Consider the following 21,911-nt stretch of genomic DNA (forward strand, 5'->3'; position numbering starts at 1 on the left):
TCAGTTTGGCGTTTGCCCGCCGAAGACTTGAGTGCTATTACCGTTTTAAACATAATGTTAAATAGTTTTGACGCAAGTAGTTCGACGTCGAGAAGTGGTAAATGTCAAGAGTTGTGTGCGATCGCGAGAGGAACCTTTACAAACCGTTGTCTGCCTTCTTGATCGTGTCTTCAACTAGTATCAATTATTAATAATAATAGTAAATTTAAAAGGAAAAGTGTCGTCTGTAATAATCATTCGTAACACAATCATCATGCCCAATAATAGGAGACGTAAAGGAAAGTCTGGTGAGTTTAAGAGAATAGTGAACGTAAATTTTACGAAACTTCATCCTTACGTACAGTTTACGTAAGGTCGAGTTTCGTCAGATCATTTCGCTCTAGAATTTCGAGGACTCCACCGTTAGCGATTTTAAGAAGCAATATGGTTGCGAAAAATTCAAATATAAAAAAAAGAAGTTAAGTTTTTAATAGAACGGCGAATATATTGTCTTGGCCGAGCTTTCCTTTTTTCGGGAGGGCAAATTTTTGGCGGTTTTTTGAATCTATTTAAAGTGACACGTGTGTTCCGAAAATTTTTCAAGGTTATTTTATTATGTTAACAATTAATATGGTGCATTTATATTCCCACCATTATCATATTGCTATATATTTTTTTAGGATTTAGTTGAAGGAATTGTTAGAAATTTCTTTGATAAATTTTAACATAACCTAAAAATTTAATTTTTAACATTTTAAAATGATATTTAAGGGTTAAAATCTAATTGGAACTAATTTCATGTTAATCGCGAAGGTCACCAACTTTTTTCTTTGTCAAATATAGTCAAAATAATATTTTTTTTGTGTTTTTACCGACTTTTTATCGTAATCTCATTAAAACAAAGATTAATTATTATTTAGAATTGATTTCTAGGAACCAATAGATTAAAATTATTTATTAAAAATTCGTTTTCAAATCAAAAATGATACCAACAAAAGAAAAATAAATAAAAATAACAGAATTTGGAGAAGAAACTTTGATAAAATAATCTTTTAATGCGTTTATTTTATATTCTCTTTATCACATTGATATTATTTTTCTTTATTTAAATAAACAGCTATCTCAGCAATCTCAACTGATAATTAATCAGAACTTGTCATTTTTTATGATTTTAAATGCGACTAATTTCATCTCAAACTTGATTCTAACTTTTTCTAAAATCAATTTTATTCTCATACTTTTTTTGTATTTATAGACCGAGAAGCTCGTACTAACGGTTCTGTACAAACTTCTGATGATGATTCCTTCAATGATAACGCAAGTGTAACATCGAATATCTCAGAAGTGCGAAGTACCGATGACGGTAATGATGAAATGGATGAAGTTAATCAACAGGAAGCGTTCGAAGAGAAACTTTCGGAAGCGATAGACGGTTTCACGCAAAAATCTGCACAAGGAAGATGTAATTGTTTCGAATTAACATCCAAAGCTTTGGTTAAAAAGTATATGCCAGGTTATATCGTTGATAGACGTGTAACGATATGCGATGCAGTTGAAAAATCTTTAAAACGTGGTCGAGGAGCCGAACAAACCGCCGCAGCTCGTTTGGCAACGTTATTATGCGTCCAATTGGGAGCTTTGGATGAATGTGAAGAAGTTTGTAAAATGTTAAAACCGATTTTATTACAAACTGTTAATGATAAATCGATTTTACCAAGTACAAGAAGTGAAGTAAGAGAAAATTAATGAATTAAGATACATTTTATTCCAATTGTTTTATTTTTTTTAGTGTTGTATAGCTTTAAGTTTGATGGCTTTCCTCGCTGGCGGGGAAATGGGTGATGTACTTCATTTGATGCAACAGTTTGAAAGCATTTTCGCTGGAAGTTATTTAAAAGGGGACGGAACTGTAGCAAATGTAACTGCAGAAATTGGTTTATTGCATAGTGCTGCTTTAAGTGCTTGGACTTTGTTGTGTACTTTAATGACAGCGGGGGATATTAATTCGATGATGGGGAGTGGAGTTAACTTTTCACCGTAAGAATTTATCTTAAATTGATAATCTTAAAATTAAAAATCTTTTTTTAGATCAATAAGTCAACTTTCTGAAATGTTACAATCACCTCATTTAGAAGTTCGAATGTCGGCTGGTGAAGCTTTAGCGACCGTATTTGAAATAGGTTCCGAATTTTCAGAAGAATTTGGAGACGATTACAAACCAGATTTAATTGAAGCTTTACACCATTTGGCGACGGATTCGCATAAATATCGTGCTAAAAAAGATCGAAAACAACAGCGCGCTTCGTTTAGAGATGTTTTACGGTATATTGAGGTATTTTAATTTACTAAACAATGATTAAGAATTTGACTAAATTGATTTTTATTTAGAATCGGACTGTACCTGATGTTCAAATTAAATTTGGTCAAGAATGCTTAGTATTAGACACGTGGGCGCGTAGGAAACACTATGATGCGCTTTGTAATGTTTTGGGATCCGGGTTTAACTTGCATTTAGCGAAAAATGAATTGTTGAGGGACATTTTTCAACTTGGACAGAAAATATTGATTAGTGACATATCGATTAATCGGCAATCAAAGTTGGAAAGGGTAAGAAATATGAAACAATTTTTTTTTTAATTCTAATCTTATTGTTTCTTTGTAGCACTTGGTGAATGCAGCAGCTTTCAAAGCCCGAACGATATCTAGGGGTAAAAATAGGGATAAACGGTCAGACTTTTAGGAAATATTTCTTTTTTTTTAAACCATGCAATACTATTTCGATTTTTTTGTAATGCATTAATATATACTATTTTTAAAATTTAATTGCACTTTTGTTTTTTTGGTATATTATTGTAAACTTTATCTTAATTGTTATTCTTGTAACAAAACGATTATTTCACTTTTCTGTATGCGGTACTACATGGAATTTATGTTGCTATATTTATGTGCTATAATAAGATTGTTGTTAAGGTTGTTTTCTTAATAGTAACATCAAAATGAATAAATAGAAATGTATATGTATGTATGTAGTTTTATTTTTATAATGTATCATTTTTTATAAATCAATAAAAATCAGTCTAATTCTTGGACGTCAAATCAAAAAAGGACTAAGAAGTCATTTGCTCTGTTTTTCAGATTTGTTATTCAGCACTAGATTGTTGTATATTTTTATTGAAATAAAAGTAAAGCTAACACTATATCTAGAACTAGAAATATTCAGGTTATGTTTCTAGTCCTAGATATAGTGTTAGTTCTAATGCTAATGTGAGTTTAGCCGTCTAAAGAGCCGAATATTTCTAGTTCTAGGTCTAGTGTTAGTTTTAGTTGTTATTCAGCGCTAGTTGCACTAGATATCGCTATGTGGTATATTGCTATTGAAGTAAAACTAGAATTAATCTTCAGACGCACGGCTAAACCTGAAGCTTTCTAGTTCTAGGTCTAGTGTTAGTTCTAGTTTTAATTGTTAGTCTAACTAACACCAGAAATAGAACTAGAAACATTCAAATTTAACCGTCTTAAGAGACCCACGGGTAAACTCAATCAAGATTTTTCTATTACATTATAAACCTAATAAGTCTCAAATTAACAACATTACAAAACACGAACAAGATAAATTAAGCATTTGTGCTAATTCAAAGTATAAAATAGTAGCTACAACACTATACCTAAAAGTAGACAACCAACAATACATACGTCAAATTTATACAAAAATGGTCTCTATGAAATACATAAATACAGGTTATGTTGAATTTAATCCCAAATATAACATTACATTTTGTTACATTTTAAAAATAATCACTCAAAAAAAATAAAACGTTTTTAAAATGCATTTTATTCGAGATAACTCGTATAAATAACAAATTACAGCTCTTATCACTAAGGACATAACACAATTTAAATTTATACTCATAATTAACTTTATTGTTACTATCTTGTTACTTTAAAGGTGTGAAGTACATTATGGAGCCAATTCTTCTTGTACATGGTGGTGCGGGATTTATAAATGATGATCGGAAAGCTACCGAATTACTTTTAGGAGTCAAAGAAGCTGCAAAAGCGGGTTATAAAGTCTTAAAATCGAAGAATTCGCTTCTCGATGGTCTCGAAGAAGCTGTTCGGGTTATGGAGGATAATGAAATTTTTAATGCTGGGCTTGGGTCGGTTTTAAATCTTGATGGGGAAGTTGAAATGGATGCTAGTATTATGTTGGGATCGAATTTAAACGCCGGCGGAGTTACTGTTGTTAAAAATATTAAGAATCCTATATCGTTGGCTCGACGAGTTATGGAAAAAACTCCTCATTTTTTATTAGCTGGAGAAGGTGCTTTGAAATTTGCTAAACGTGAGGGGTTTGAGATTTTAAGTGATGGAGCACTTGTAACTGAGGCAAGAAAGTTAATGCTTGAAAATTATAAAAAGAAACTTGCAGAAAAAAAATTAACAAATACTGGTGAAGCTGAATTAGGTACAGTTGGTGCTGTAGCGTTTTTAAATGGTCAAGTAGCTGCTGCTACATCAACTGGAGGTTATGAAGGTAAAATGGTAGGACGATGCAGCGACACCAGCATTATTGGTAGTGGAACTTACGCTGATGATGAATCAGGAGCCGTTTCTACAACAGGACATGGCGATTCGATTGCAAAAGTTTGTTTAGCTCATGATATTTGCAAAGAAATGGAAGCTGGGAAGAGTGCTCAAGAAGCCACGGAAATATGTGTTAATAAAATGTTGAAAAGATTAGAAAATACAGCGGGAGCTATTACTTTATCTGTTAAAGGTGAAATTGGTATTGCATTTAGTTCTAATCGAATGTCTTGGGCTTATCAAATTGGTAATATGCTTCATTTTGGTATTAATAAAAATGAACATAATGTTGAAATTGTAAATTAAAATTCTTAATAAATGTAATTTGAAAATAAACTGAAATATTGAAGTGTTTAGTTATTTATAAAGCAAAAATATGTTGGTAACCCTGAAATATGACAGAGACTCCTATCGGTGAAAATGGCGAACTTTCCTTTTTCTCGTGTTTTCGAAACGTGAATGTTCCGAGCATAAACACAACTTAAATCACAGGTAATTTCATTTTTTGTAAACCATCCGATCTTTATTTCTTTATAAAATTGATTCCTAAACTTTAAATTGTGCGCGTGAAACTATATTTTTAACGTAAAAACCTTCTTTCTGTTATAATTTGGACAAAATGTCAACATAACCTATCTTTTATCTGACATTGACAAATATCCAACGAATTTTTGTCTATTCTAATTGTGTTGAATAAAATAACTTTTATGTTTTAGACATGGTGCGAATGAACGTATTGAGCGATGCTCTCAAATCTATAAACAATGCAGAAAAACGCGGCAAACGCCAGGTTCTCATCAGGCCTTGTTCCAAAGTGATCATTAAATTTTTAACGGTAATGATGAAACATGGTTACATTGGGGAATTTGAAATCGTTGACGATCACCGTAGCGGGAAGATTGTTGTGAATCTTACTGGTAGATTAAATAAATGTGGTGTTATTTCGCCTAGATTTGATGTTCCAATTACACATATCGAGAAGTGGACAAATAATTTGTTACCTTCTCGTCAATTTGGGTATGTAGTTATTTATGGTAATATTAAAGTATTAATTTGTTGAATTATTTAGGTATGTAGTGCTTACAACTAGTGGTGGAATTATGGATCATGAGGAAGCCAGAAGAAAACATCTTGGAGGAAAAATATTAGGATTTTTCTTCTAATGTAACATATTTAATAAAAAAAATGTTTGAAATATAATTTGGGTTTTTATTGGACTTTAGTTTTTGAGTACACTAACACATTGAATTTATGTAAAAGCTTTTTCAAATGCAAAGGAGATGCTTGAGAGTCATAAATGGTTAGTGCTTTGCCAAATCTTGCAGAACCAAGGTCTCTGAACTGAATATTCTGTGTATATATGTTTAATACAAATGTCTACAATACATTAAAAATAATCCAACCTTCATAATCAATCATAAAGTGAGTGATGAAAACAATTATCAAATTAGAAATATTAACAATATTGAAATAAATTTTGCACATACTGTGAGAGCTAGAGATGGGGTGAACTATTACACCACCAAGCTGTTCAATGTGCTTCCCAAGTGTGTCCGGGTCCTTGATGCTATATAAATATGGTTTAAATCTAAAATGAGGCTAAATAATAAACCAGCTTCTTCTTTCAATCTTTCAAAAATTAGCTTAGTTTGAAAGCACTTGAGTGTTCTGATCAACATAACAATTTTTCACTCTTACTTGATTATCACACCATAAAGGGTTACAGTTTATCACAGCCAACTCAGTGTTGGTAAACGATTCCTCACGCGTCAAACACGTCTAAACCTGTTGTAAAGCGGACAATTGTGTGTTGCGGTGGGCGGAATGGAGGAATAAGTATATTACTGTATGGTAAAAAAGAAAGAATATAATTTGCATAAGTTTAGTTTATTAGAATAAAATTCTCATCAGATAAATAAATAAATTGCATCAATTGTAGTAGTTAAGCGTTCTCTATTCAGACATCACGACTAAATATATGCCATGTTTGCGTATTTTTTTATCCACAGGAAAAGTACCTTAATACTATACAAAAAAGAAAGAAAAACATTGGACAAGGATAAGATTTTTCTACTAAAAAAAGGCAAATACACAATATACATATACAAATAGGAGAAAAAACGTTTCAAAAAAACCTTGTTTTTCTTTTTTTATTTATCTGGTCAAGTAAATGCATTGTAAATTGTATACCCAAAAATGATCTTTTTTAAGCATAAAACTGTGCAAGTTTTAAGAATTATTACACTTTAACGTAGTTGTAAAATTTATGTACGCTCTTTAAAATGAATATCAAGATTTTTAAATAAACCAAAATACATTTTATTACCAAGAGGATTTATATACAAATCTTTAAATTAATTAATAATAAAGAAATGATTTCCGAACTTTCACCAGCTTAATTCTATGGGGATACTGCCGATTTAATTTTGATTATAATTTCTCCCTAATAAAAATGATTTTATTTCAAATTTTTCGTTTGGTTTTAACCCCTTTAATTAATTATATTCTGAATTACGGATTCCAACAGATCCCTGAACACATTTTGATGTGGTGGTAGCTCGTATTCATCATAAACACATCAAATTCTCATTTATATTTTTAAGATTCATGTAAAAAAGTTAATTTTTTATTTAAAAAAATGTATAAAATCCTCTTTGTTTGATAAAAAACGAAACAAACAAAACAAAGTATTAAGGTAAACACAAAAAAGCACAGTAAACAAAATAATACTAAATTTCTTTCCTTTAAAAAAAAACATATCACACGAGTTTAAATTAAATTAAAAAAAAATTATAAGCTCCTTTTAAACGCACTTTTAATAAATTAATTGAAGTGCGAGGAGAATTTTAATTTGGAATTGACATCAAAAGCTGCATCAAGCTTACCAATTATAAGCCAGCCCTTTAGATGTTTTTCCAAAAAAGAAAATTAAAGAAAAAAACAAATTGTAATAGTTAAATTGGTAAGTATTTTACTAATTAAAAAGAAAATTCGCTAAAACTTAATTACATATTAAAAAAGTGCTCTAAAATCTTAAAGTTAACCATCGATATTATGATTCAAGAATTACACACCCATGGTTTTTAAATTACTTTATTTTATTTATTTATTTTTTTTTGTTTAGACGAATTAAAAATTAAATCCAAATAATTTTATTTAAATAATAAACTATTATTAGTACCATCTCTATGTTTTGACATTTTAATTTAAAAATAATTTAATAATACCCCATTAAAAGGAAAATATAAAAGATTTGCACCAAATAATAATAAATTCTTTTTTCAAGTGATTTCAATGATTATTTTTATTTTATTAATAATTCTTTTATTTTTTAAGTCTGCTGTAGCGGAGAGACACTGAAAGCATGTTTTTAAATTTATTTTATTCGTTGCTGTGTCTCACTTTATTATTTCATTTTACGAACAGAAACTTAAAAAGCTCCGAAAAGAGACATTTTTTTTATTTTTTGTAAATAGAATTGTGTACGTGTTATATTATTTTATTTTTTAGTGCATCTTACATCCTATTTCTCAGATAATTATTTTAAAAAACCACTTTTTCTTTAAATTTAAAGCGAGTAAAAGTAGTTTTGATAACGAAGCTTCGATTCTACAAAAAAATCCTTTTTCATCTTTCTAATATAGAAAAGAAGCTTTACGTAAATCAAAAACTTTCTCTTGCAAAGTACACTGACGTTAATAACGGTATATTTTTGGTATTTACTCGTCTATAATCATTTACTTTTACCATTATTTTTTTTTATTATTTTTTTAAATCCTCGAAATTGATTTATATTTTAATCATTACATTTTTTTTTAGTTTTCTTTTTTCTTCCTCTTTTTAGGTTTAAATAATGCGGCTTACTATTGGAGTGATTGGAGCACCTTGTAACTTTTCCGTTCAACTCTCATCTATAAGAAAAAAAAATGTTTATAAAATAATCAGAAACTTATTGTGAAGTCAAGATTGGCTCGGTAAAATGTTCTTGCAGTGTTTAATTACTCATTTATGTTCAATAAACGAAAAACTCTAGAGCTGAAGGGAAATTTTTAAACAATTTTAAGTTTTTTACACATAACCTAAGTTCTTATTTGACATGAGTTGTCAAAGTATTATCAAGTTGGTAATAACAAGAAAAATGCATATCGTGACTTTTACTACAAATGTGTGGTAGCACTGTCTTTCAACATTGACAGCTTAATTAAAAGTAACTGTCACATAAGTTTTTCATAAAATTGTTTTATGAGGATTTTACCAAATAGCGACTTTGTTGCTACAAATCTAATATTAAAAAATTCTGTATTTAATTACATACAATCTAATAAAGAATAAAACTGATGGCTTTTATTAAAGATTTTATTTAGATACAGGGTCTGATAGTGTCAAAAATGAAGTATTTTTTTAAGTGAATATGGAGTGAAAGTCCAAAAAAAAATACGTGCGGTATATATATCAAATTGTAGAAGATAGCTTAGGTTTCAGTGGCTGCCGCAACTTGGCCACCTAATGCAGATCTAGCCTATTTTAAGATTTTTATTAAAGAAGGAAGTAAAAACATGAATAATCCATTGAATTTCATCTTACACCCATCAAAGTAGACAAAGAATGAGAGATCACAATTTGTGATTCGTTTAAAATTCGAAAAATCTTACGAATTCTTTATTAGCGATTTATAAAATCAAAGAAAAATAGCTTTAGTATCAAAAAGCAAGTTTAAACGTTATATACAAAAAACTTTCTTGATATAAAATTAGAGATACATAAACGATGAAGCCTGCAGTACATTTTGCTTGCACTTGGATGATTGCTTTCTGCGACTGAAATCTTACAAAAAAGTATTATTATTTAAAATATGTATTTCTCCGTGTAAAAAGAACCTTAGTTATTAAACTTTGAATGGGATAATTTGTTGTGTAAAGACTCACTCTAGAGTTTTTTTATTGAACATATAGTATTAATCAAAAAAATCTAACCTCTATTACCGCCGGAAACGATTGATTTACGTTTCTGAGCAGTGTCGTCAGCTATAATCCTCTGGGGAGCGGGAACATTTCCGCCAACGCGTATTGCCCCTCCAGTTAAAACCGTATGATGCTGTTGTCCAGCCCTAATGGGTTTAGCGATTTGGGCTACGGGGCCGCGCCTTGCCAAATTTTTCTGTCGAACAGCTTCCTTAATTCGATCCACTTCATATTGATACCTAAACAAAAACCAAAAAATAAATATAATAAAATTTCAATTTATCTCTTTAAGATAAGTAACCAACCAGTAAAGCTTTCTTACTTATTAATTTATTAAAAGCGACGATGATATATGATAGGAAGAATAATTAATCTAGTGATGTTGAGACCGAAAACATGCAAGATTATGAAACATACAAGCCCAGTAAAATAGGTAGCAAGTAGACATAGTTATTTAAAAAAAGACACGTTATCCCCATCGAAAATTTGAACGAACGAAAAGTACCTTTAATGAAAAGCCGGAAGTTTGTACGTTTCCTAAAATACACCAGTCTCAAAATCACGACAACAGTGAGAAAAGTCAACAACAATTTTCTACTTGTGGTCCAAAAAGGGTTCCCTGGAGGGCTACACACATTTTATTATACTAAATCTATCCTAATAAATGATTACTTAAATTTTATTAAAGAGTAAATCATAAAAATACTCTTAATAAAATTTCTTCATCAAAAGTTTTGCTTACCGTTTTCGGTCACGCATAGCGCCTTCTTTAGCATCCTTCAAAGCAGTTTCAAGCGCTTTAACACGTTCCATGGTCGCTCGAAGTCTTTTTTCTAATTTCGGCAATTCGCACCTCAAATCGGCGTTATCCCGAACCAATTGTTTATGTACCTTAGTCAATTGATCGAGGTTATTCTCCAAGAAAGAAATCTTCTGTTTCTGCGCCAAAGATCCGCCATCTTCTTCGTTATCATCCGGGTTTGCCGCCTTTTTAATACGCGCCTAAGAAGAAATAAAAACGAAAACATTAGGTTAAGAAATATTTACGATGTTTTGATTCTTTGATTAATTTACTTGTAGATCTTGTACGAAAAGTTTCCGTAGATTGTGTAACGTTTGGAGTTCCTTGGCTACGGTATCTTCCAGTCCCTTCAGGTCCTTCCTCGCTTGTTCTCGACGATCGTTGGTCGTGCTGTAGAACATACAAGTTGAGCGCGGCGTCACACCAAGTTTTTCAATTTTCGGTACGATCACAGTTTGGTTAGGTTTCATTTTGTTAAATAGTGTGCTTGAAAGAATTTTTTACCAAAAATATACCGATTTTTTTCTAGTTTTTACAATACTTCATCTCGTTATTTATATAGGAAGCTATTATCACACAAATTTACATCTTCTATTTTAGATTTCTTATTTTGTCTCATTTTGTTACAAAATATACTTCAGTGTGGTTAATTATTTACATGAACCATCAACAAGATTATTTATTTCTATACAAAATATTCAACAATATATAAATTTATTTTGTTATTATACACGTGTTATCAATCTAAGTTATTGTTCGTTTTTTCCACGAAGACTCTTTAAAAAATATACTAAATGTGTTAACTAACTCTTTAGCGCGATCTAAAATTGTTGTTTTTGCCGAAAATGTAAAAGCAAGTAATTATAATAAAATAAGGTACCCATATCAGCTTGATTATTTGGGACAATTATATAATATAAATTTTCTTTTTACAGTTTCAGTAAAAACATCATTTTATAATAACATAAAGTGTGAAATAAAGAGTTAAGAGCGTATTTTATTAGCTATGGCCTAAAATCTTAACGATTATTACAAGATTAAAATTAGGCAGATTTTAATCTGTTTCATCAAAATCACATCGCTAGAAGAAAGTGTGTAAAAGCACCAATAATAAAAATGTGGCAAAAAGAATTCCGAAAGAAATAAATGCAGCAACTAATTTGTTATTACTTATTTAGACAACTTTTATAAATTATTTTTTTGATACTATTTAAGGCGTCATTGTGGCATTTAAAATGAGAGATTTTTTATAAAAACTGAATCATAAAAACCAGTTTTTATCTCTTAAAACAAATATTGTGTCAAAAATCCTTAAATCTAACCTAAAAGTATTATATGATGACTTTTAAACGTCAATTTTCAGAATGCCAACTTACAAAATTTTCTTGGCACTCTTTTTTTTCTGTACAGCTATCGATTAAATGGAAAATTAAGTAACAATAACAATTACGAATTGTTTTATTTTTGGGCGCTTAAATATTTATCATAAATTTTTTTAAATAAAATACTAATAAGTTTTAAAATCACAACTAATAAGGAACGAAATGTTGCTTACAACTTTAGCTAGATCACCGATTTGCATTTATCAAATCACTTTTATCGAAGGATTTAGCATCAAGTTGTCTAAATAATCACTATTTACTACACAAAAGTGTTTGGAAAATGTTAATCTTTTTAAATCATAAAGCAGAATTTTCCATACATTCTTTATGATGTATGAAATATCCTGCATTACATTAATACTGATAAGCAGATTAGCAAAGTTGAAAAAGCCGTAAAATACTGTAACTTTAATACTGTAAATGATAAAAAACTAAAAAAATTTTTTGTATACTTAAAATTCATAGTTAAGTTAATAAATGCTTAAATGTAAGTATTGCCAAATGTTTTCTTCGTTATTGCACATTAAACTTGGCCCAAAATAAAACGTAACCAAACGTGGTGTGACGCCAAAAAACAAATAATATAAAAAAATTAATAAAGGAAAAATAAAAAATGTACAAGTTGGAAATTATCACAGAAATACTTTAGTACAGTTTGACTAGGGAAGTAAAGAAAAATTAATAAACTTGGATGTCAAAAATTCGAAATGCTTATGACTTTTTGGTCTTATCAAAAAAAGCACTTCCAACTTTATCTTTCTTCTTAAAATCAGATCGTTTTTAAAGGACTATTACGTAATGAGGACACTTGTGCGTAACAAACAACAACGTTAACGAAATAAATAAATGCAAGTGTAACGTGTGAATGTTAAAAACCGAATAAACGCGCCCCTTTTCAGCCAATTTAATATTAGAATTAATTTGATCTTTCTCCAATTTATTTTTCGATTTAACAAATTCCGCCCATAATTTTTCCGTTTTTGGCCCACGGATATAAGGTTGGGACGTGTTATCGGTATTTTTAAAAGGATTGCAATCGATTTTTTTTACTGACATCATCTCTTGGAGCTTTTGCGATTTGTCCGCCTCCTCTGACTTGAGCTTCTCGTAATCCGTTTGGAGTTGCTGTTGAGCCAGTTGCAATTTCTGACTTGAACTAGAAACATAAAAGAAAAATATATCGTTTTAGTATTCGGTTTAGCAAAAATATTCGTTTATAAAAAAATATTAAGTTAAAATTTGTTTTTTTCGTACTCTTTGAGATCGTTGATTAATTGTTGCTTTTCAGAGATTTCATCTCTTAAAGCTCCAACTTGCTTCTGGTGAGCATCTCGTAGTTGGTCCATTTGTTGTTCGAGTGCTTTTCTTAATTCAGTTGCTTCTTTCTTTTCACTTTCACTAGCACTATGCACCTAAAATTAAAAAAAAAAAATGAGTATATTAAAACTTTTGATAAAATTAATTTTAAATTTTAGTTGTTATTCAGCATTAGATTATTGTATATATTTTTTTTAACTAAAAATAGAACTAATACTAAGCCTAAAACTAGAAACGTTCCAAACAAAGCTAAACCCAAAACTTTCAAATTATTAATTCAAATAATTTAAAGTACAAATTAAACTTTTTTATATAACAGACACTCCCTTCCCCATCTCAATCAAGATTTTACTGTATTTATAATTAAAATAATATACCTGTTCGGCAGCTTTAAGTTTAGCACATTCCTCTCGCAAAGCATCAACACTCTCCTCCAAACTCCTCTTTTTATTTTCAGATTCGCGAATACTCTCCTGTAAACTCTTCATTCGCGCCTCATGTTGCGAAATTAAAAGACGACACTCGCCTAATTCCTTCTCATACTCGGTAACCTTCTTGTTACTATCTTGTTGCGAGTTTTCGAGTTCGTGCAAACGCGATGACAAATTAGTTACTTCGCTTTTCATCCTTGAAATGTACAAGCGCGCCACCGTAAATTCTTCTTCGAGTTTCGTTGAATCGTTGGTAATTTTCATATCGACGCCCTCCCCGCCCAAAGTGGTTCCGATTTCGCCAAGATCTTTCAAGAGGTTCGTTAACATGTCGGAGATACGTTTCTTTTGGTGTGTGCTCATATCTTTTAATTGTTGCAATTCGGAAGCGGTCGAGTTTAAGAGGGTTGTTTTTTGCATTACCTCTTCAGATAACGATTCGACTTCTTTATTTTTAGCGTCGACCTCTTGCGATTTTTGGTCGTAGTTTACGGCAAGTTCTTCCAGAGCTTGTAACACTTCTTTCACTTCTTCTTTGGCGCTTTCGTTTTCTTGTTGAATACGATTCATTTCGCCTTGTAACGCTTCGTAATCTCGTCGCGTACTCATTATTAATTCATCTTGTTCCATTATCTGTTCTTTTAGTTTTTCGGCAAATTGACTTTGCTGGTTGATTTCTTCGTCTTTTTCGTCTAATTGTTGGTAGAGGCGTTCGCGTTCTTGTTCTAATTTTTGACGTTCTTCGCTTCCTAAAGTTGATCCGATCATTAAAGCTGGTGTTGCAGGCATTGGGCCGACTAAAATAAAAAAAATGAAATAAATAAGAATATATTTTAAAGTATAATAATTTTTGTTTACCTAAAGGTTCTGTAGTGCTTTCTTCCATAGCTGCAATTGGTGTTGAATTTTCATCGTTGAAAGTAACTTGTTCATCAGTGGTGACTGTTTCACCACTTCTCCATCGTTGAAGTTCAGCTTCCAATTTTTCGACTTTTCCTTTAAGACGCGCAGCTTTTTCCTTTTCTTTTTCATAGCGTCTTTTCCATTCTTCAGCTGTAAGTTCTTCGTTGACGCATACAACATTCTTAACGGTTTTAGCACTAAAAAATGATTTTAAGTTAATATTATTTATTAATTTTTTTGTTTTACCGTTTGCCAAATTCAAGTGTTGATTTTGTTTCGGACTCGTTGAAACTGGCCGGAGAGCAACATATCACGATAGTCGTTCGGGCGTTACCACCTAAAGATTCCTGTAAGATCCTCGTTAATTTCGAATCTCTGTACGGAATGTGAGTTTTATTTCCGTCGGCTAAAGCGCTGATTACGTTTCCGAGGGCTGATAAAGATTTATTAATGTTCTTAGCCTCGTCCAGCACCGTTCCTTCGGCACCGGTTTTCGAAACTTTTTCCGAACCAGCTAAATCGACCAGATACAATTTCCCGGAGAGTTTTTTCTGGTTTTCTAAGTTTTCTTGTTTTACGTTTATCAGGAACACGGAGTGAGATCGCGAGGAATGTTCATTCATATCTAAAAATAATTAGATTTTAATAAAATCATGAAGGAAATAAAACTTATTCGGATTTACTTGTTACAGCAATGTGTCTGTTCGATTTTCCTTCTTCGATGGCTTCAAATACTTCTTCTGGACTCGACACAAATCGTTCCGTTGCTCCTTTCACAAAAGGGACTCTATTTTTATCTTCGTGAACACTCAAATTCACTTTAGACACTGCAAAAGTATTAAAAAAATTAAATAAATGGGGATTTATTAAAAATGCGTTTTTATACCATCTAATAAATCCCTAATTTTATCCATATAAATTTCAAAGTACGAGACTTTAATATGAAATTCTAGGTTTTCTTCCATTGCGTAAATATGATTGAAAATATCGTTGACGATTCGGGGAATGATGCCCTGTTTTTGGGGGTCGCTGATCACGCCCTCCATCGTGTGCGTTTTCCCCGATGACGTTTGCCCGTAAGCAAATATCGTTCCATTGTATCCGGCCAACACGTCGGATACGATGCTCTTCGCAGCTTCATTGTAGACCTTTTCTTGCGTTGCATTCGGTTTGAAGACCTTATCGAATAAATAAACTTTCCCCTGTAACGACAAAAAATCCAATTTTAATCGCGAGATCTAATAAAAACGATAAGAGAAATGATTAATCGATTACACTGAATTTTGTAAGAGGTAAATATCTCGTTGTACTTTGTACTTGGAAAGAGACGTATCATTTTATAACACACGTTATTCATTACTTAGTCATTACTTTTGGCAAATTTTCTGATAATTTGGTCTACGGTTCCCATTTTCAAGTCTTTATGGATTTCGCATTCTGAAATCTTTGAAGTACAGCTATGTTACTTTGTCTGGTGCAGTCTCATAGCTGGATGCCATATGTCCATACGAGCTTTAATATCCGCTTGTATACAGTGTTTCTCAAAAGTAACGCATAAATTCCCATTCAATTGAGATAAAAAACATCATTAGCTATGCGTAATCATAGCAACCAATCGTTTCAAATATTTTATTAAAGTCAATGATTAATTTTTGACACCTGAAACAATTGTATACAAATACTGTATACAACAGCTTATTATATAAAGACATAGAGAAACATCTCCCTATCAGCCAGTACATGTTTCTGTGTCTTATTTCTTGCGTCTGTCTTTTCTTTTAAGTGTGTGCTTTCCAGCGGAGATTTGCATGAAGTGTATGGAACTATAGTATTATTGAAATTTATTGGTTATCTATTGGCACACCTGAGAGGTGAAATTCGCATGAATAAATTTGGTGTTATTTAGTCTGATTTTCAATTTTTTAGTTCAGCATTTATTCTGTTGGTTGCCCTTTGTAGTTTACCAGTTGCTTCTTTACTGTTTCTTTCTATTGCTAATAAAGCTGTGTCATCAGCAAAGTAATATAGTATATCGTACGTGTATAAAGGTGTCTCGCATATGCCGCGCAAAAATTGTTTGGTATATCCAAATATACGCGGGGCAGAATTGTGTCCTGCGAACGTTTGGAGACACCTTAAAAGGGACAAGACCCGACCCAATACATTTCCTTGAGTTACTCCAGCTTGAATGGGTTTCAATTCCAAGTAAGCTTCTTCTTGATTTATTCTAAAATGTCTGTCTAATATATAGGACTCTAATATTTCAGAAAACTGTTTCGGTAGATATGTTCTTAATTTATAATTTAAACAACAAATTGGTGATTTGTTTGCTTTACTTCATGAAGAGCTGTTCCTAATTTGGATTTTTTTCTGAAATTTTCCAGAATTTGAGAACATATCTTAATCTGCAGATAGCAATGACCATTCGAGTTTATATTTTCTTTTATCTCAGTACACACTTCTTTAGGTAACGTAAGTGTCATTGCTTCTTTTTGAAATGTTTAAATATTTGTTCTAGATGTTTTGCAAAAACTTCTGGTTTTTGAAATCTAGCCAAGTTCTCATCAGCGTTGTTAATTGGAGGGTGCTTCAAAGCAGGCTGTACCATTTTAATGTTTTACTTTCGTTTTTTTGCTATAATTATCTTTATTGTTTTAATGTTTTATTCGCCATAATTTACTTTTATCCCAGCATTAGCGCATTATAAAAAAAGTTCAAACGTGAACGTGAGCGCGTAAACGTATGTTATCTCTGCGATCTGTGAATATAAACTAGAAAATAACGAGATCTATAAAACTTGCTTCTAGGAATAAATGTGTTTATAATATTCATTAACTCTTTCATAATATATATCAATAAGGTTATATTAATAAATTTATATTTCTTTATAAATTTTTTAATCATAAAGTATCCTTTTTATAAAATTCATTTTAGGAAAGAATACTTAAATATCTCTTTCAAAAGGATAATAATAACTCCTATTCTTCTTGTTGTATACGGCGGCCAGAGGCACATCTGCACACATGTAGGCTGAACAACTGTTATGTTAAGACGGTGCGAGGCTTTGTGTGAAGTTTCTTTTCTTCGGAGGCTTAACTCAGAAAAACTTATTTATTTTTATCTCTTAAAAGGAGAAGATAAACATAATAAAATATAGGAATCAATGGAATAAATGATGCATGGAAAATGCAATCAACATGTTTAAATACAATCGAAATCTAAAATCTTTGAATAAACGATTTTTATCATTTTATATTTAATTATTTTTATTTATCAAGTTTTTTGTGGGTTTAATAAATCTTTAATCCTCATACGAATAACCGATTACAGTAAACAGTTAATGGAAAAATTAAATGAATATATATTTTCTATCTCAAAAAAGGTTCTTTGAACTTTTTCGTAAATTTATATTCCTTTTTTTTATAATCGAATTCTTAGCAACTGGATGGAACGGAGAAAGTACCTCCATTAGTTCCGCAGCGTTGATAATACATAAAAACTAAATGACCTAAGGAAGCTATAATATTCAAATTGGATTTTATTTGTTCATACTTAATTTATTCCTGTATACTTTCAGTGATACCTTGTAAGTTTTTGACATTAAATAATTGAGGTTGTAAGGCTTAGTAGTCGGTTTTCGGATTATATCGGGTTACGATTGATTATTTGAGTCTGTATGTATAGGAAGAAGGAGAGAGAGAGAGATGATTTCGAGTTCAGACCTAGCGGCGCCTCAACCTTCTCCCAAAATCGATAACCCGCTGTTAGTGGTTATTTTCTTTGTTACCCTTGACCTCTTTCTTTCAAATCCAGATTCATTTCGATTCATCTCACAACATCTATATTAAATTTTTAATCCCATTATGTCACTTTCTTTTAACATACTCTCGTTTAAACAATTTTCAAACGGTAAAAATGCGTTTATTCTGTCGCTTAATGTTCCGTTAGAAACGGGTTAAAATTAGAAAAGCCAGAGTCGTATCTGTCCTTGACGATCTTGATTCTAGACCAAAAATTGTTAGCGGCGCTTTAGTGACGTCATCCCGTGGGGCTGACGTCCGCTTTGAAATTAGCAATCGGCGGCAGGGCCGTGGCGTTCCTCTTCAACGACGGCTTCACACTTTCTAAACCGCGAGCTCGCGGTCCGGGGCATTACTCATCCGAACATTTTCAACGATTGCACACGATCTAAATTTCTCTTAATAAACATTAAGTAAAGAGAGAGGCGTCTATTTGAATTGATGATCAAACTTCCTTTTTATGGATTTTCTCGCTTTTAATTTTGTTTTGCTTTAAATTTATATTTAAAGGTCAAATTTAATTTGTGTTAAAAATGGAACACATCTTAAAAATGTTTAAAAAGTTTAAAAAACTTAATCAAGGTTGTATACATCGGTGCGCAAAATTAAATTTCTTATCATAATTTATTCAAAGAATTTAACTCTATGACTCTGATTAAAGATTTCAGAGAAGAATGCTGATGATTAATATAGTACATTTATTCCGTTTCTTAAATTCTTCAAACACAGTACGAGTTCTACATTCAAATGCGTGAATTGTATCTAATAAAATGATGCCTAGAGGCTGAAAACGTGGATTAACAAACGGCACTCTTCTATCACTGCCAAGTAAAGTATTCTCTTCAGAATAATCCTGAATTGGATTAAAGACTCCGTGGAAAGCGTTTGAGGAGGGAGCAAGCAAGATTGCGCAAACACCGAAGTTGCGTCGATCTTATCAATACAATCCGCATAATTACTGAGGAGAGTGCAGAATGTCAGAGTACCCTAGAAGAACATGGGACCCCTCTGAAAATCATCAGTGTTATCAGGGAGTTATATGAAGGGTATGACTGTCAAGTGGTGCATAATAAAAAACTTTCCGACCCTATCCACTCAAATGCTGGAGCGAAACAAGGGTCCATTCTGTCACGCTTAGATGCAACATAAACTTTTAGGATCTTAAGTTTGCGGACGATATTTGTCAGAGATTTTGAGACATGGAGGTAAAACTGAGAAGACACAATGGCTGAATGACGGCAAACGTTCAATTTGTTTAATTTATTTTCTTGATTTGTTATATTTCCCTTAATGTAGACTTTTATGTATGGAGATTGAAATACTTCATTAGACAGCAGTAAAGATGAGTCTTTCACAATTATAGGGAATGTCAATGTCTTGTTTCTGGGAATAGAACAAGAATAGCCTGATAGAGTCAATAGAAGAATTGTAGAATTGCAGAAATTAATGGGAAGTCATTATAACCTTTATTGTATTAATGATGATTTCGACATTCTTGTAAGCCTTTCCAGATGATGACAATGCACTAAATCTTGTTCCATGTAAAGTTGAAGCGCTTCTTGTGAACTAAAATCAAACTCTTCGTAGTGTTCATTTTCCTGTAACAACAAAAATAGTTAGTTTAAAGCTTATTGAAAAATGTGTATATTTAAAACTTACCAATAGCTGACTGTCCTATTCCTGGTGCTTCACCTCTTCATTCTTCCTGAAAGAACTTATTTTGAGCAATAAGTGCTACTCCACAAGCCAATCTATGTCTCTTTAGATGACATTACGACGATCTTCTATTTATACTCGATTTTAGGTATATAAACCAACAGTTCAACATCTTGTTATTAATCTTCCACCTGATAATTCTTCGCAAATCGTACACATATTCTTATGTTTTGTATTATTTGCTTTCAAGTTTCATTCGATATTCCTCATTTGCACAAGCTATTAGCTCTGGACTAACACTTATCTCGAGTATGTTTATCGATAGAAGTGAAATGGTTTAAAGTTTCAAAAATGGCATTTTTCGTATCTTACACTAAGTTAACATTTTGCCCAAAGGAAGCGACATACTAGGTGTACATATTGTCAAGTATGTTCCGTCAATCGCCGACTTTTTCTTTGAATTGTATCCTTAAGAATTAAGATTAACAACAGAGTTGTATGGTTTAGAGTTGCCACAGCTAACTGTTGACAGAAGCAAGAAATAAATGCTTCAACACTCCTTTTCATACTGTAACCACGCCTTATATACCAACGAATATGATGCACCTTCTTTTCTTTTTCAAAAAATAATCTTTAAGTCACGATATAGCTTCAGACATTTTGAAACACATACAAATTAACTTAATAATAAACAATTTCCAGAAAATTAGCTATAAACTATACAAAGAAAACAGAACATTTCTCAAACATTCTGAGAAAACTGATAAGACATGCTTATTTTGAAAAAACTTACAACATAATTAACAAACAATAACATGTCATAACTATTTAAGGTAATGATGTATAAAAATATAAATTGCTCACAAATTTGATAAGGCACGAACAAAGTCAAAAATATCCGAATTTGAATTATTATTTTAAAGCCCTATGAATCGCGATGTAAAAATATCGATAAAAAACCCGCACCAGACTATGATTCATCAAATAAAACGACTTAATGTCAAGTAGGAGAGGAGATTTTTAATTCCTTTATATGTTTCAACCTGCACTTATGATGTAAGTCTATTATAATAACAAATCGATATTACATTTAAAAAAAAGGAACAAAATGGCAGCTTCGCAGGTCGAAGGAAAAATCCGTTCGTAGTTGAAATATTTTTTCGAAAAAAACCGTTTCGGATAAAAACTCGTTAATTGCATAGCGGAGCCAGCGTAGCGAGACCAAAGTGAAAATTAAAACCGTATACACTACTTGAGTATAGACACGAAATTTTTCAGCGATTTAGAATTGAGCTATTTTTAAAAAGATTGTTCGATTATTTTGTTTTAATGCGATTTACTCACCGCTATCGATATACAGTTGTCGTCTGATCCCGATGGAAATTTTACGATAAATTTCGATCCAGCTTTTTCTTCGCTATCATTTAGGGGCCGAAACCTGCACACCACCTTAATACTGTCCTCGGCCGGGATCTCGCGTTCACCCGACATTTCTTTAATTTTACGCACCACACACAACGCGGCCGTATAATAACTATTTATATCGAATTTATTTTATAAATAAAAACTAATTAAACCTAAAGGGAACGCATTTGTGTGTTGTAAAAAAGCCGACCACCGCTCGTCTACTGACGTTTCGTTTTCAGCACAGCAGTTCGCCGGCCATTTTGCCGCAATTCGACAAAAATTGTTCAATCGACGCAATGTCGATAATGTAGGAAACGTTATAGTAAAACAGAAAACTACATTACCGACATAAATGTAAATATTTTTTAAGATTAATTTCATACGATATTAAGGATATTAATTAAAAAAAAAATATTTTATTATTTTTCTAAATTCTAAAAAATCAAATACCATATTTACTTCTTCATGATAATCTGTAGCTTCCTAACCATCAAATACTTCCAAGACCGAAAAAGTTTGATTAACAATAAAGCTAGGTTAGGTTTTAATAAATTTATTAAAGTTAACAATTAGTAATACTTTAATGCTTGTAATAATTAATAATTAAAGAAAAAAGATATTTTAATTTGAATCAGACGATGGTATAAAAAATATTAAAACTAAAAAATTTAATTCCAAGAAGTGTTTAT

At 31.4% G+C, this 21,911-nt stretch overlaps 4 protein-coding genes across 4 annotated transcripts; 3 read left to right on the top strand and 1 right to left on the bottom strand.

The window, feature by feature from the left end:
• Positions 1-162: 162 nt before the first annotated feature.
• LOC111427600 (Interferon-related developmental regulator 1) lies at positions 163-2,802 on the top strand. The gene is made up of 6 exons (XM_023062816.2): positions 163-287; positions 1,235-1,710; positions 1,769-2,016; positions 2,068-2,311; positions 2,368-2,586; positions 2,642-2,802. Exons 1-6 carry the CDS (start codon positions 254-256, stop codon positions 2,717-2,719), a joined length of 1,299 nt encoding a protein of 432 aa, XP_022918584.1. The 5' UTR covers positions 163-253; the 3' UTR covers positions 2,720-2,802.
• A 909-nt stretch (positions 2,803-3,711) lies between these two features.
• LOC111427601 (isoaspartyl peptidase/L-asparaginase) lies at positions 3,712-4,912 on the top strand. The gene has a single exon (XM_023062817.2). The coding sequence runs from the start codon at positions 3,940-3,942 to the stop codon at positions 4,867-4,869; it is 930 nt and encodes a 309-aa protein (XP_022918585.1). The 5' UTR covers positions 3,712-3,939; the 3' UTR covers positions 4,870-4,912.
• Positions 4,913-4,963: 51 nt separating this feature from the next.
• On the top strand, positions 4,964-5,763 carry LOC111427603 (small ribosomal subunit protein uS8A). The gene is made up of 3 exons (XM_023062820.1): positions 4,964-5,055; positions 5,280-5,580; positions 5,633-5,763. Exons 2-3 carry the CDS (start codon positions 5,282-5,284, stop codon positions 5,724-5,726), a joined length of 393 nt encoding a protein of 130 aa, XP_022918588.1. The 5' UTR covers positions 4,964-5,055; positions 5,280-5,281; the 3' UTR covers positions 5,727-5,763.
• A 2,635-nt stretch (positions 5,764-8,398) lies between these two features.
• LOC111427567 (kinesin heavy chain-like) lies at positions 8,399-21,512 on the bottom strand. The gene is made up of 12 exons (XM_023062775.2): positions 21,160-21,512; positions 15,246-15,561; positions 15,043-15,186; positions 14,606-14,984; positions 14,315-14,556; positions 13,403-14,253; positions 12,963-13,120; positions 12,763-12,864; positions 10,599-10,716; positions 10,267-10,526; positions 9,537-9,763; positions 8,399-8,474 (listed from the first exon to the last, which is right to left on the bottom strand). The coding sequence occupies exons 1-12, from the start codon at positions 21,304-21,306 to the stop codon at positions 8,464-8,466; spliced, it is 2,955 nt and encodes a 984-aa protein (XP_022918543.1). The 5' UTR covers positions 21,307-21,512; the 3' UTR covers positions 8,399-8,463.
• Positions 21,513-21,911: the final 399 nt, after the last annotated feature.

The sequence above is a fragment of the Onthophagus taurus genome, chromosome 2 (genome assembly GCF_036711975.1).
Source record: "Onthophagus taurus isolate NC chromosome 2, IU_Otau_3.0, whole genome shotgun sequence".
Taxonomy (NCBI): Eukaryota; Metazoa; Arthropoda; class Insecta; order Coleoptera; family Scarabaeidae; genus Onthophagus; species Onthophagus taurus.

What these genes read in the sequence shown, in the direction of transcription:
- LOC111427600 (XM_023062816.2), top strand. Translation starts at nt 254, where the DNA reads ATGCCCAATAATAGGAGACGTAAAGGAAAGTCTG. An exon ending in AGTGGAGTTAACTTTTCACC is followed by an intron (nt 2,017 to 2,067) that starts GTAAGAATTTAT and finishes ATCTTTTTTTAG; the next exon opens with ATCAATAAGTCAACTTTCTG. An exon ending in ATGTTTTACGGTATATTGAG is followed by an intron (nt 2,312 to 2,367) that starts GTATTTTAATTT and finishes ATTTTTATTTAG; the next exon opens with AATCGGACTGTACCTGATGT.
- LOC111427601 (XM_023062817.2), top strand. Translation starts at nt 3,940, where the DNA reads ATGGAGCCAATTCTTCTTGTACATGGTGGTGCGGGATTTATAAATGAT.
- LOC111427603 (XM_023062820.1), top strand. Translation starts at nt 5,282, where the DNA reads ATGGTGCGAATGAACGTATTGAGCGATGCTCTCAAATCTATAAACAAT. An exon ending in TTACCTTCTCGTCAATTTGG is followed by an intron (nt 5,581 to 5,632) that starts GTATGTAGTTAT and finishes TGAATTATTTAG; the next exon opens with GTATGTAGTGCTTACAACTA.
- LOC111427567 (XM_023062775.2), bottom strand. Translation starts at nt 21,306, where the DNA reads ATGTCGGGTGAACGCGAGATCCCGGCCGAGGACAGTATTAAGGTGGTG. An exon ending in ACAACTGTATATCGATAGCG is followed by an intron (nt 15,562 to 21,159) that starts GTGAGTAAATCG and finishes TTGTCGTTACAG; the next exon opens with GGGAAAGTTTATTTATTCGA. An exon ending in TTTTCGTACAAGATCTACAA is followed by an intron (nt 10,527 to 10,598) that starts GTAAATTAATCA and finishes ATTTCTTCTTAG; the next exon opens with GCGCGTATTAAAAAGGCGGC.